The sequence below is a fragment of the Adiantum capillus-veneris genome, chromosome 9 (genome assembly GCF_014529385.1).
Source record: "Adiantum capillus-veneris isolate H3 chromosome 9, ASM1452938v2, whole genome shotgun sequence".
In the NCBI taxonomy this organism is placed as follows: domain Eukaryota; kingdom Viridiplantae; phylum Streptophyta; class Polypodiopsida; order Polypodiales; family Pteridaceae; genus Adiantum; species Adiantum capillus-veneris.
This window is the reverse complement of record NC_140939.1, coordinates 87,471,167-87,486,180: the sequence shown is the minus strand read 5'-3', so window position 1 is coordinate 87,486,180 and position 15,014 is coordinate 87,471,167. Positions and strand designations below refer to the sequence as shown.

The 15,014-nt window shown below is 41.6% G+C and overlaps 1 protein-coding gene across 1 annotated transcript; it reads left to right on the top strand.

The window, feature by feature from the left end:
* Positions 1-3,923: 3,923 nt before the first annotated feature.
* Positions 3,924-5,401, top strand: LOC147450764 (uncharacterized). Its single transcript, XM_086520523.1, has 2 exons — positions 3,924-4,497; positions 4,563-5,401. The coding sequence occupies exons 1-2, from the start codon at positions 3,924-3,926 to the stop codon at positions 5,399-5,401; spliced, it is 1,413 nt and encodes a 470-aa protein (XP_086376649.1).
* Positions 5,402-15,014: the final 9,613 nt, after the last annotated feature.

Below are 15,014 nucleotides of genomic sequence, written 5' to 3'. Positions count from 1 at the left end.
CTAACGCTAGGTTAGCTGTGATCATTCTTCAAAGTAAACCTTTTTCATCCTCAAAGCTTATTGAGAAGCCTTCAAGTGTTGATCCCTCCCTTGCAAATCTTTGGAAAAACACTACAAGCGTGAGTGAAACTGAATTGCTAGCCACCAATCAACTAAGTCAAACACACACTCACTGGAGTTAGAAAATGAATAGGCTAGTAGTATGATGATACCCTCATAGCCCACAAGAGTAAAGTACTGGCATCTTGACATCCAAGCATAGACTTTCCTTCAAATTGTAGACACATAGTAACTCACCAGTACCACTAGACACACAGAGACCAAAGGTGATGTCCTTGACTTCAAAGGAGCAGCCACAGAGCTAAATGAATCTGCTATGCCAGACTCTGCCAGCCATCTGGGCGTCACATTTGCTGGTCTACCCTCTACGACCTTGCGTGCAATGATGCACATGGCCCATGCCTGCCTTTTGCAAGGCAACTTGCATGATCTGCGTGCAATGATGCACGTGGCGCATGCCCGCCTTTTGCAAGGCAACTTGCATGAATATTTGCTGAGAGGTCTTGCCGACACGTTCTTCGCCATAGATAATTATAGTGTCGAACCGGGCAAAGATAGTCGAGAGTCAGCTCTGCATGTTCAAGGTGCTTGCATCACTGCAGGAATGTTGTGTGAGAGAGAGAGAGAGAGAGACCTCTGCAAGTGCGCACCCTGCGTGCAATTTCACACCGCATGGAGGAGGCCAGGGCGGTCCTGCCAGCGTTAATGAGGATGCAAGCGCAAAGCATGACTCTCTAATGACAACATTTGAAGGTTTTTACACCAAAAATCACACTTTTCTCACCTTTAAATATAAAATTTAGAGGTTGTAGGTGGGATTACACTAAACCTAGGTTTTTTTCGAGCACTGAGCAAGACCCTCTCGAAGCTGGGCATGCTATATATCTATATATATATATATATATATATATATATATATATATATATATATATATATAGAGAGAGAGAGAGAGAGAGAGAGAGAGAGAGAGAGTGCTGCGAGCCTTGACCTTCAGGCAGTTGACATAGGTTTGGACCATGGACCTTTTTAATTTATGATTTTGTTGTGTGCAGACATTGCAAGCATGGGGAGTCTCTCTCTCTCTCTCTCTCTCTCTCTCTCTCTCTCTCTCTCTCTCTCTCTCTCTCTCTCTCGCATGCCTTAAAAAAAAGTATTTGTCGACATAGGTTTGGACTATGGACTTTTTAGTTTACGATTTTGTTGTGTGCAGACATTGCAAGCATGGGGAGTCTCTCTCTCTCTCTCTCTCTCTCTCTCTAGCATGCCTTAAAAAAAGCATCTATTAGTCGTGTACTTTTAAGGATTGAACTAATAGATGACCGTTTTAGTGTAAACATTGCAAAAAAAAAAGAAATTATTAGAAATTAAACTCGATCCAAAAATAAAGAAAGAATGGGATAAATAGAGAGAAATGATATTGTATTAAAAAACAGGTAGTAAAATTAAAAAAAAGTCCATGATAGATATAAATGTTCCTTTTTCAAATAAATCATGTTTATATGTCCGTGCAGTGATGGATAGCCCTTCCAGTGGTTCTCCAATTGCTGCTAGGGGAGGACATGGTGTCGATGAGGTTATCATGCCTACACCTCCAGATCGTAATAGCCTACGAGCAACAACGCAACTTGCTAGATCAAGAGGTTATGGGGATGATGAAGGTTCTTCAAAGCGTTTACACATCATTCAAGGATTTTGTGAACGCAATGAAGCTAACCAACATGAGTCCAAGGAATATTTATGTAAAATTTGGAAAGAGGTTCAAGCACTTACAAGTGAAAGTGACCAAGAGACTTTTGAGAAGAGTTCTTCTCAACAATGAGACGTTTGGAGCTCAATCAACATGAGCTCTATAGGTTTACTGAAACCTTTCAGTATGAGGTCATGGAGAAACTCTCTTTACTCTTTAAAGAGCACAAGGAGCAAGTTGAAGCCTTGAAAGAGCAAGTAACCAAACTAGGGAATGAAGTTCAATCCTTAAAAGTATCTATTAGTCGTTTGAATGCAATTGACAAAAGGATTGGTCGTATAGTTATGCCAAGTGGTCTAGGTGCACCAAGTAATGCACCTTATATGTAAGCTCTTATTGAGGGATGAGCAATGATACTTATGATGTTTTGATGTTAAGAACAATTGATTTTCTTAAGAATTTTTTTGATGATGATGATGATGTATGTTGTTCATTTGTAATGTGATCTAATATTTAAATGTGAGAATAATTCAATCTCTATTTGAAACAGAAACAGATGGTGTCTTCTCGACCACGTTTTTTGACTCCTAGACATGCAAGATGTAGCAGATTGTGTGATGCTACTCGAAAAGCAAGACGGGAAGTTGCACGGTCTAGGGCTCGAAGATCTCTGCATGGGGTTGATTTTTCAAATGAACCCTCTTCATCAATGGTCTATATCAATGCCCCCTCTTCATCAAGGATTGATATTCCGAATGACCCCTCTTCATCAAGGGTTTCTATCAATGAGCAAGGACCAACTGCTGCTAACTCTGAAAATAATCTCTACAATACTGAAACTCATAGACCCTTGCAGGATGTCCACACAAATCCTCACAATGCTCTTAGAGAGGGTGACTTCTCTAAAGTTGAGAAATATAGCCTGTCTTTTCGTACATTGTATCCAGATTCCTTGGTCTTAAAGCATAGCTCCATCCTTTCTCTTTACCATGGTAAATGCGTACTACACAACCTCGGCATCTTGGAATTTAGATGTTCCATTTGTGGTGCTTTTTCTTGGAAGGTAGAAGGGAGAGCAATACAAACATTTGTGGGAAAGTATTGTTGCTCATCGGGTAAAGTTTCTTTGCTTAATTTAAGTGATCCACCAATGGAGCTTAAAGAGTTGATGCAGGGGATAACTCCTAGAAGCGAAAGATTTCTCAGAAACATAAGGGCATATAATAATGCATTAGCTTTTGCATCATTGGGGGGCCATGTAGATAAGCAATTTTCTAGAGGCAGAGGTATATACACTTTTAAAATTCATGGATCTGTGTACCATAATATTGGGCCTGACTCCAGGCGAAACAATAGATTAGATCCCTCGCTTTGCACAATTGTACTTTTCTGACACAGAGAATGAGTTGAATAATCGATTACACCATGTATCAAATGTGGATAGAGATGTTTTGCAAAGTTTGCAAACGATGATGCATCGTGAAAACCTATATGCAAATGCCTTTTGTCATGCCAATACAATGATGCAAGATTCCGTAATACCTGAGGTCCAGATGGTAATTACTGAAGCACGTTCAAATGGTTGGCAGTATCTAGCACCCTGTGGTTCAGAAGTTGCAGCGATCATACCTGGGCATGGAGATGAAAGAAATGTGGGGCATCGGGATATTTTATTGCAATATCAAAGAGGAGGACTTAAAATAATTTCTTCCTTGCATCGCTCATATATGCCTTTACTATATGTTTTGTTGTTTCCAAGAGGAGAGGATGGCTGGCACCCATACATACCCCCTGTCAATATCAATAATGATGCTAACTCCGATGATGATGCCGGTGGGAATACTGAAAGGAGAACACGCTTTATGACTCAAAAGCAGTATTATACATTTCGGATACAAGTAAGGAGTGACACCGTAGAGTGTCTTTTACGAGGAGGTAGGTTATTGCAGCAATACATTGTTGATGCTTACAGCACAATGGAGGAGTCTAGGCTACTATGGTTGAGAAACCATCAGAAGGAACTTCGTGTTGAAGCTTATCAAGGCCTTGCAGACATGGTGGCTGCTAGGGATGTGGTGGAAGGAGTGAAGAGGTATTAATGCTCGACAAAGAATTGTTTTGCCTTCGTCTTTTGTGGGTGGCCCACGACATATGTATCAGCTCTATCAAGATGCCATGGAAATTGTGCGCAAGAGTGGGAAGCCAGACCTATTTATAACTTTCACATGCAATCCACGCTGGAAAGAGATTGATGATGCCTTATTGCCAGGGCAAAGTGCTTCTGATCGTCCTGATTTGACATCACGAGTCTTTTATCATAAGTTTAAAGACTTGATGCATTTGCTTATAAAGGGTTCTATTTTTGGAGATATCATTGGCCATGTCAGTGTGATAGAATTCCAAAAAAGAGGACTTCCTCCTACTCATATTTTGTTGATACTTGCATCTCAGTACAAGCCCACTGATGTTTCACACTATGATAAAATGGTTTGTGCTGAGCTACTAGACAAAGACAGGTTCCCTGATTTGCACAATGTTATAACACGTTGTAACATTAATGGTCCATGTGGTGTCTTGAGTCAAAATGCACCATGCATGGCAGAAGGGAGGTGCAGATTTAAATATCCACGCAAGTTTTGTGCAGAAACTTGCATTGATGGCGCTGGATATCCAGCATACATGCGACGAGATGATGGAAATTATATGCTATCAAAACAAATGAAGCTGGATAATCGATGGGTTGTGCATAGTATCCACTTATCTCATTGAGATATAAATCTCACATCAATGTTGAAATATGCTCGACTATCATAGCTATAAAATATCTTTACAAATATGTGTATAACGGCCATGATAGAGCCACAGTCTTGCTGCAAGATGGTGAAGGTGTTCTTGATGAAATTAAGAGCTATCTAGAGGCACGTTATGTATCAGCATCGGAGGCAATTTGGAGGATATTTGGATTTGACCTACATGATGAGAAGCCCGATACAATGCGATTACAAGTTCATCTTCCTTTACAGAATATGGTAGCTTTTGAAGATGCTGCAGATTTGGCGGGAGTAGTCACTAATGATGAAAATAGAAAGACAACACTGACAGAGTGGTTTGTGGAAAATCAAAGGTATCCGGAAGCAAATGATTTTCTCTACACAAACTTTCCTACTCAATGGGTTTGGAGTGCACGCAGAAAATTATGGACTCACAAACAAAAGGGCAACACCATCGAAAGAATGTACAACATTGTTCCCACAGCTGGGGAGGTTTGTTACCTTCGAATGTTGCTTAACGAGTGCAAGGGTTCACGGAACTTTGAGGACCTTCAAACTTTTAGTGGGCACACTTACCCTACCTTTAAGGAAGCTTGCAATGCTAGGGGCCTACTACAAAATGATGTTGAATGGTCAATGTGTCTAGAGGAGGCATCCTTGCAACGATCGGGACCACAATTGCGACAATTATTTGTGATCATTTTTGTGTTTTGTGACCCTTTGTCTCCAGGTACTCTATGGAATAATTTCTCCAAAGATCTTTCTGAGGAATTTTTTTATGCTTTGCGCACACGTACGCTTGATGAGCATGTTCATCATGAAATAGCAAACAACCAAGCATTATCTACCCTAAATTATATGCTTCAACAATATGGAAAATGACTTGATGACTATTCTGGAATGCCTAGCATAGATCAAGCACGTTTATTCCAGCGTAGTGGTGGATTGCTAAGTGAGGAGACAATATTCAATGCACATGAACAAAATGATTTGGCATATAGAATGGAGAGTTCTTTGAATCAAGGGCAACACATTGCATATAATGAATTCATGGAGGCAGTTGAAAAGGCAGAAGGAAGTATTTATTTTCTAGATGGACCGGGTGGAACTGGAAAAACATATCTTTATAATGCCTTGCTCTCTAGCATTCGTGGTCAACAAAAGGTTGCTTTGGCATTTGCATCATCCGGCATTGCCGCTTTACTTCTTAGCAATGGAAGGACCGCTCAATCAAGGTTTAAAATACCATTAGAGTTGCATTCGGACTCAACATGTAGTATCAAAGTGAACAGTCAGCTTGCTGAACTTTTGAAGAGAGCTGCCTTGACCATATGGGATGAAGCTCCCATGACACATCAATATGCTTATGAGGCACTAGATCGAACGTTAAGGGACGTGATGCAAAATGATGTATTGTTTGGAGGAAAAGTGCTTTTGTTTGGGGGTGATTTTAGACAAATCTTGCCTGTTGTCCGCAAAGGAAGTCGTGCAGATATTGTGAATGCATCTTTGTGTCACTCACACATATGGAAATATATAAAGGTTTTGCGGTTAACTAACAATATGCGTGTGTTTCAAGGCTCAAATAATGCACTTGCAAGACAATTTGCAGATTGGATACTTTGCATTGGTAATGGTTATGGATATTTGAATGACCGTGTCCCATTGCCAAATCACATGCTTCTTCCAGGAAATAGTCTTGAAGGGCTCATTGATTGTATATATGGAGATATGCAACACATTCAAGATTACAAGAGGTTTTTTAAGGATAGAGGTATCCTTACTCCTCGCAATAAGGAGGTTGATGCCATTAATGACTTGGCCATGGGTAAAATGAGAGGAATATTCAAGGAATAAGTGAGTGCAGACTCAGTATGTTCATCTGATTGGAGCAGTATTCTTTATACAACTGAATTTTTGAATTCTGTCGAGCTTGGGGGAGGTTTTCCACCACACTCTTTTCAATTGAAAGAGAATGCCCCAATTATGCTTCTTCGCAACTTGGATCCTCGACAAGGTTTGTGCAATGGTACAAGGTTGATATGTAACCAGTTTCACCACAGGATTATTGATGCAGAAGTAATCACTGGGTCACATGCTGGAGAAAGACTATTCATACCCAGAATAGACTTTTTTATAGGGTCTTCTCAGGGACTACCTTTTGAAATGAAGCGTAGTCAGTTTCCTATGAGGCTTGCATTTGGAATGACAATCAACAAGGCACAAGGTCAAACACTCAAAGTTTTGGGTTTGTATCTAGCTACACCAGTTTTCACTCATGGTCAGCTATATGTTGCAATGTCCCGTGTGAGATCTTCATCTACCATCAAAATAATTCTTGATGATGCTCAAATATTGAATATACGTGAATCCGCAGACCCTCCAATGGTTCACACTTAAAACATTGTGTACAAAGAGGTTTTACAACTAGCAAATATATAAGGTTTGACAGGCAACATTGGACCGTGGGTATTCCACGTGTAAGCTTGAGTATATTTTGGGTCTTTGTCATTCTATTTTTTGTTGTCTCTTATTGAAGGACTATAATTGAAATAATTGAGGGAATTGGAAGAATTTATTGTGTTTTACTGATACCTTTTGGGAATGTTCTCTTCTTTTTTGTTGCCTTGGTGGCTCCTTTGTTGTACCAAAATGTGATCACAAATAATCGTCACAAACACACACACTTGATTCAAACCAAATCATGTATGCTCTGGCAATGTGTCCTATGACCATGATGACATTGAGCACTCTACGAGAGAGAGAGAGAGAGAGAGAGAGAGAGAGAGGCCGCAGGAGGCGGCCGGCCATACTAGTTGTCTCTTATTTTGAAGGCTCCATAGCATCTCTCCTTGAAGCTTTTGCTAAAAACTCTATGACCTTGCATCACAAATAATATTTTGCATTAAAATATGTATAGATGTAAAAATTTACATATTATAATAAAGACGAAGGGAGATGCAGTTCGTGCATTTGCAATGCTTGTGCCCATAAAAAACGAAAAACCATACGTATGTATGTTGTGGAGTTGGCACCGTTCTCCACATTTATAATAATACCATAAGGAACGTGCCCTTCCCCCGCCACTTTTATCCCCTCCAGTGTTAAAGGGGGACTTATGCTTCTCCTCCAGTGTTGGAGGGACTTTCTTATTGTAAATATACTACAGTTATACAAGGAAGAACTCATTACCGATGCTTTATGAAAACATGTATCATTCCACGTAACCATGCCGTGGTGTGTTGTCCATGTGTCCATTCTTCATCCCTTGTCACTTTCTTCTACAATCTTTTGAATGAAAATTATGTAAATTTATTGCTTTAATGTGTACATGATGCAATCTAAGTACTTTTGGGATCACAAAAAGGAAATCAAAATACGGAATATAAGTGTACCTTTGGTATGGGTCATGTGGATCAACGCACAATCTTGGATGGATCCGATGCTAGACATTCCTTACGTTGTTCTGCCACTTTCCATCAGTATACCTTCTCTCATCGTCATCCATTCTTCAACTTCTGCAAACATGCCGACTTTCGTATTCACTCTTGCTATCATGCCTACCATTACCTACACTACTTCTGATGTTCTTGGTTTCAAGGTATGTTGAATCTACCTTATTGTTCGTTAGTAGGCTCACACACACATATACACAAAGCCACAGTCTTTGGGGCACCCCATCTGGCATACATATCGATCAAAACATAGCCAAGCACGACATCTTTCTCCATGAGCCCTTGCTTCGTATCTGCTAAAAACAATCCTAGAGCTTTTTGGCGCTACTCTTTTGGAAAAAATCCCACAATTAAGAGAAAGTCCATCACTTTGCATCTATTGAAAATAGATGAAGGCTTTCTAGCCCTGTTCTTGTGGGGCCAATCCTGCAATCACTACATTCCAAGAGTCCACACTCCGGACACGAATATTTTTGAGAAGTTTTGGTGCTCTTAAAGTGCACCACATTTACCAAGCATGTCAAGCAAGGGATTGCCAAGCACAACATCTTTTTCAACAACCCCTGACTAACAATATGCCCATATCAGCATTTTGCGTAAAGCTAGATGCCTTCAGAATGAACGTGATTGCGTTTGGACAGAGGCCTCTCTTTGAATCTACTGAAAACAAACCATGTTTTCTTGGTGATGCCCCTATTGGGCATATCTTGAAATCAAACAAGACATCACGCACAAGAAGCTCGTCAAAAACTTATTGCACCACGACATGTGCACCGCACTTGACATACATACTGCAACGTGGTCGGAAAGTATATGTTCGCTTCAAGAACCCACTATTGCGAATATCAACATGAATCCTATTGCTCAGAAAAGAAATACTTGTTTCTTGGAACTGCCCCTATTGGGCATATCCTGCAATCAGAGATGACATCCCGCATAGGAATCTCGTCAAAGACTTCTTGCACCATGACAGGTGCACCGACCAACATGTTCCCCAAGTACGTGTTCTTTTCAAGTAATCCACTATTGCAAATATGAACATGAATTTTCGTGCCTTGGTATGAATCCTTCTTCTCAGTACAGTCTTTAAGTGATATCACAAAAGAAATACTCGTTTCCTGGCCCTGCCCTTGTTGGGCATATCCCTCAATCAAAGACAACATCTCGCACAGGAAGCTTGTCAAAGACTTGCTGTGCCATGACAAGTGCACCGCACTTGACATACATACTGACTAACATGTTTCCCAAGTATGCGTTCCTTTAAAGTAACCCACTATCACAAATATCAACATGAATCCTACTACCTTGGTACAAATCCTTATTCTCAGCACAGTCTTTAAGTGAGCTCACAAAAGAAATACTCGTTTCCTGGCCGCCCTTGTTGGGCATATCCTACAATCAGAGACGACATCTTGCACAGGAATCTCATCAAAGACTTGTTGTGCCATGGCAGGTGCACTGCACTTAATAGGCATACTGACCATTATGTTCCCCAAGTATGCGTTCTTTTCAAGTAATCCACTGTCACGAATATCAGCATGAATTTTACTTACTTGGTACAAATCCTTCTTCTCAGCACAATCTTTAAGTGATCTCATAAAAGAAATACTCGTTTCCTGGCCCTGCCGCTGCTGGGCATATCCTATAATCAAAGAACATCCCGAACAGGAAGCTCGTCAAAGACTTGTTGCCACACATTCCGGACACGAAGCTCCTCAAGCACTCTCTGTTCTTTTTGAAGTGCACCACATTTGGCATGCAACAACCCTGGACTAGCAATATTAGAGTGAATTTTTAAAGTGCACCACATTTAGCATACATATTGAACAAGGCAGTGCCAAGCACGACATCTTTTTTCAACAGCCTCTGATTAACAATATTAGCGTGAATTTTTATGACCATATTAACAGCCACATGCCTTCAATATGCATGCTTGCATCCTCAGAGTGACCCTCACTTTGCATCTACTGAAAACAAACGAGAGATTTGTGCCTTGCCCCTCTAGGGAAAATCTTGCAATCAGTGCATTCCAAGAGTCCATACCATGGAGAGTAAACTCCTTGAGCATTATCTGTGCTCTCTGAAGTGTACCACATTTATTGGACATATCAACCAAGGCATTGCCAAGCACATCTTTTTTCAATAGCCTCTGGCTAACAATATCGGCATGAGTTTTTATGCTCATACCAGCATCTCATGTAGAGCCACATGCCTTAAAGATGCACTCATATGTGATTGCATCTAGAGAGAAGCCCTTGCTTTGCGTCCATTTAAAACAGCTTGAAGCTTTCTCACCTGCTCTCGTTGCATGTATCCCGAAATCAATGCACTCTAAAAGATGACATTAAATAGCAGCCCCTGACCAATAATATCATAATGAATTTTTAAGCCCGATTGGCATCTTGCATAGAGTCAGATGCCATGTCTTCCTCTCCCATTTTTGCTTGTGTAGTGGATATTGCTTTGCCCTGTGAAAACAAAACTAGTGTTGTTGAGAGAATCAAGTGTGTGTGTGTGTGTGTGGAAGTGTCCGTGCACATACAAAGAGTACTTTATGAAGTACAACACATCTGGCATACATGTCAATGAAGGCAGTGCCAAGTACAAAGTTTCTTCTGTACAGCCCCTGGCTAACGATATCATCGTGAATTCCTTTGCCCATCTCAGGATCTTGCCTAATTCCTCATGCCTTCAGATACAAGGGTACGCGATTGCATTTGGATAGCTTTCGTCTCTTTGCATCTGCTGAAAATAGCCCAGAGATTCTTGGCCCTACCTTTGCCTGATATATTTCGCGATTAGTGCATTCCAATAGACTACATTCCTGACAGCAAGCACTTTTTGTGCTTATGAAGTACACCACCTTTGGCATGCATGTCGACCAAGGAACAAAGAGTGGAAGCTGAGGAAAATGAGCCAGTTAGGGGTGGAGTCTTTGCTAATGAGGTCTGAATTTCAGCCTATAGAGTCTTTACAAGGTGGCATGTCAGGGGTTCATCATGAACCACTGGTTCCTGTTACTACTCAGGTTATGCCAACAGTGGTCACCACATTGGTGCAAGATGATGGGCTAAGGCAAGACATGAGGCAAGTGGTAGATTTGATAAAGAATCTCAGCCTAAACATGCTAGGTCAAGTGGGAAATAATCGAGGTCGAGGGAGGTTTGCAAATCATCCAGGAGGTGAAGAAAGGCCTAGGAATGGTGTTGGACAAAGCAATGGTAGGTACTGGAGGCAGACGCCCACATGTTATAACTGTGGAGAGTTGGGTCACATCAACCCGCAATGTGATAAGCCACCAAGGATGGGGGGAGACATGTATCCATTGCCAAGACACGTGCTAACTAGGTCAAATGATTATGGCATCAAAATTAAGGGAGACGAAGGAACCAGTGGACTAACCTAGGAGGAAAAGAGAAAGACAAAAGTGCTAAGTGTAGTCACCTTGGAGAAGGCATCAAAGCTAGAGGATACATTAGTGATGCCTATTCGGAAGAGGACCACAGAGGATAAGGAAGGAAGAAGTGCCTCAGGTCCTAGTAAGAAGAAAGGAAAGAGCCATGAAGGCGAGGATGTCAAGGCCAAGAGGAAAAGGAGAGCTCGTCGAAAGTTTCATGTTTCAGATTTTCTACTAGGGGATGGGCAATTAAGCTATGACTTGAAGGAGGATCTGACAAGCAGGAAGGCAGATGCTACTTTTGGGCAGCTTATAGAGATGGTGCCTAAGCTAAAGTGACAGTGGAAGAGGATGGTTAACCCAATGGAGAAAGAGCCAGGGAAAGGTTCATTAAAGGTGTTGGCAATGGATGAGCTACCAAACATTTGTCCAATAGTAGATGTGTGGCATAAAAGGAAAAATTTGGGACAAGGTTATGTGGATGGCGGAGCCCAAATATGCGTCATAACACACTCATACGTTGAGAAGATGGGTCTCACAGTGGCTGGGGTGTCAGGTTTTCGGATCAGATTGGCAAACCATCAAAAAGTAAAATGCTTGGGTGTTGTAAAGAGCTTAGAAGTGGAGGCATATGATGCAAAGGCAGTGGTTGATTTTCATGTGATGCCAGCAGGTTTGGGAGCATATCCTATTATACTGGGCAGACCATGGTTACGTGCAGTGGGAGCTGTTCAAGATTGGCGACATGGTACGATTAGCCTCTATGGAAAGACAGGTACTAAGAAGCTTTATAATATGGACACAAGGAAACAATTAGAGGAGATTTATGAAGATGAGGATGAGTTTAGTGATGAAGAATCTTCCACGGTGACAAATGAGGACAGTGATAGCACTACCAGCAGTGATGAGGATGCTGATGTTGCATTTCTTTTGATGGACAAAGAAATCCAGGAGTTTGGTTTAGTTGCATTTGCGAATGAGGTTGAAGATGAAAGTGAAGGGCCTTATGAAGTGATTGAAGGGCTGATGCAAACCAAGGTTGAGTTGTCAAAGAAGCAGGAATTGATGACACAAATGATCAGTGGAGACCTCTCAGCTATGGAGAAGGATATATATTTGCACATGCTGGCTAGTTTTCCTGATTTGTTCATTACTTCATATGAAGAGAAGAGTTCAAGGGCGAAGAGATGCATATAGAGTTGAAAGAAGGTGCTAAGCCAGTGTGGCAAAGGCTAAGAAGGATGGGTCAAGAGCAAATGGAAGCCTTGCGAGAAGAGGTGGACAAGTTGTTGAAGGCAGGGTTCATAGTCCCTGTGGAGACCACAGAATGGGTGAGTCCAGTAGTAGTCAGTCCAAAGAAGGATGGGAAGTGGAGAATTTGTGTAGATTTTAAACCCTTAAACGCAGCCACTAAGAAGAACCCATATCCTCTTCCATTCATCAATCAGATCTTGGATTCAGTGGCAGGTTATGAGAGGTACAGTGTGTGTGATGGTTTTTCAGGCTATTTTCAATTGAAGATTGCTCTTAAAGACCGCACAAAGACCACTTTTATTACGCCATGGGGCTGCTATTACTACACACTATTGCCATTTGGGTTGTCAAATGGACCTTCCTTCTATCAAGAGAGAGAAAATTTGGTGTTGGAACCATTCATTGGTAGTTGTGTTAAAGCTTTTATGGATGACTTCTGTGTTTATAGTAGTAGGGCTGAACACCATGAGAAGCTGCAGATGGTGTTGAAGCCAGAGCTACGAAAAACCATTATGGCGTTTGATGTGTTTGAAAAGCGGGGGATTGATGCAATAGGCCCGTTACCTATCACAAGCAGGGGGAAAAGCTATATTTTGACGGTAGTGGACTATCTTTCTAGATGGGCAGAGGCTATAGCAGTAAAACAGATCACTGCAAAGGATGTGGAAAAATTTGTGTATGATGAAATATATTGCAAGTTTGGGGTGCCACTGGAGCTACTTTCAGATAAGGGGCCAAGCTTTAGAGCTAAACTGCTAGATTTTTTATGTGCAAAGATGAAGATTAGGCACCAGCATACCACTCCTTATTACCCACAGTGTAATGGCTTAAATGAAAGATTCAATGGTGAGTTGGTACAGATTCTTTCGAAAGTGACAGAGCACCAAGGAAAGAATTGGGATTTGGAATTTCCTAGTGCATTATGCGCTTACCATACTTCGATGAAGACAGGTACAGGGTTTACTCCATTTCATTTCGTGTATGGAAAGGAAGCACTATTGCCTGTGGAGGTGGAGTTGCCTGCGGTCAAGATGTTAGAGAAGTTGCTTGGGCCGCCTAGTGATGCATTCGAAGAGAGGCTCTTACAGCTACAAGAGGTTCAGCTGGATAGGATGAGTGCATCGGAACATTATGGGCAGATGCAAGATAGGGCTTTGGCAAAGATAAATGAAAAGGTCAAAAGTAAGGGTATCAAGAAGCATGACTTGGTTTTGCGATACAACAGTAAGCTGGACAACACCTTCCAAAAGAAGTTTCAAATTAAGTGGGAAGGCCCTTTCAAGGTAGTGGAGTGTTTTCCAAATGGCACATATCAGCTGGCTAACCTGGATGGTGTTCTACATAAGTCAAGGGTAAATGGATTGCGTCTTAAATTGTATTATGCTAGATTGATGATGGTGGAGCAAGATGAGCTATCTGTGGAGCAAGCAATGTTGGTGAAGGATGAGGAGACCTGTGATTCGGTGAGTCTCATATCTCTCTTTGTTGCTGCTGATCATGAATGATCTAGCGGGCTAGGGGATGGGCAAATATTTTCAGGAGTCTTTTTGAGCAAGGAATTGCACATATGTACATACACATGCATGGTGCATCGAATAAAGGATTACCCAATTTCCATAGCCAGGTGGTTACGTGGGGCCCACGTGTATAGAGGTAGGACAGGGTGTACATAGTGCAGCGATTTTCACTATTATCAGTACTAGTGTGTTTTTCCTATAATAAGGAGGAGTTGGTAGCGCGTAAAACTTCTCAAGGAAGCTCTCCGCGGGTGGACAACATGAGGTAAGCAGGTGCGTCAGATGGCATCGAGTTGCATCAGGAGGCCGAACGGGGTCAATATTTGCACGTGCATGAATACGGATACAAAGTGGGTGTTTTCTTGTGATACTTTTTCAGAAAGGTCATCATGAGGACCACTTTTTGGGGCCACTTCACGTGGTTGCGGGATGCATTATTGGGAAAAACTGAGTGCCAGGTGTGCGGATGATGCAAAAAGGTGACAACTATGCATTGCGAGGTCAGTTTTTGGCCTGTTCGGGGTCCGTTTGAGGTCATCTAAAAGGCCACGAGTGCCCAAATAATAAAGCTAAGTGTGGGAACTGAAAAAACAGAGAGAAGACTAGAAAAAACATGGAGAAGAGAGGAGGAACAGCCGTAGGTGTGTTTTTGCTCATTTTAGAGCTTGTTTTGGCCGTAAACTACTCATCCGAGGTTGGATTTGAGTACTTTGACATTGTAGACTGGGGTTTTGGGCCGCTCCGGACGCGATGGTGCTGTCCATTTTGCCAAATTCCTCACTCTTTTCTTGCTGTTTTTCTGTGTAATTTTCTCCTATGAGCGAAGTTTCTACTCTAGTTTGTGATTGTATCTGGCTTCTTTTACCCATATT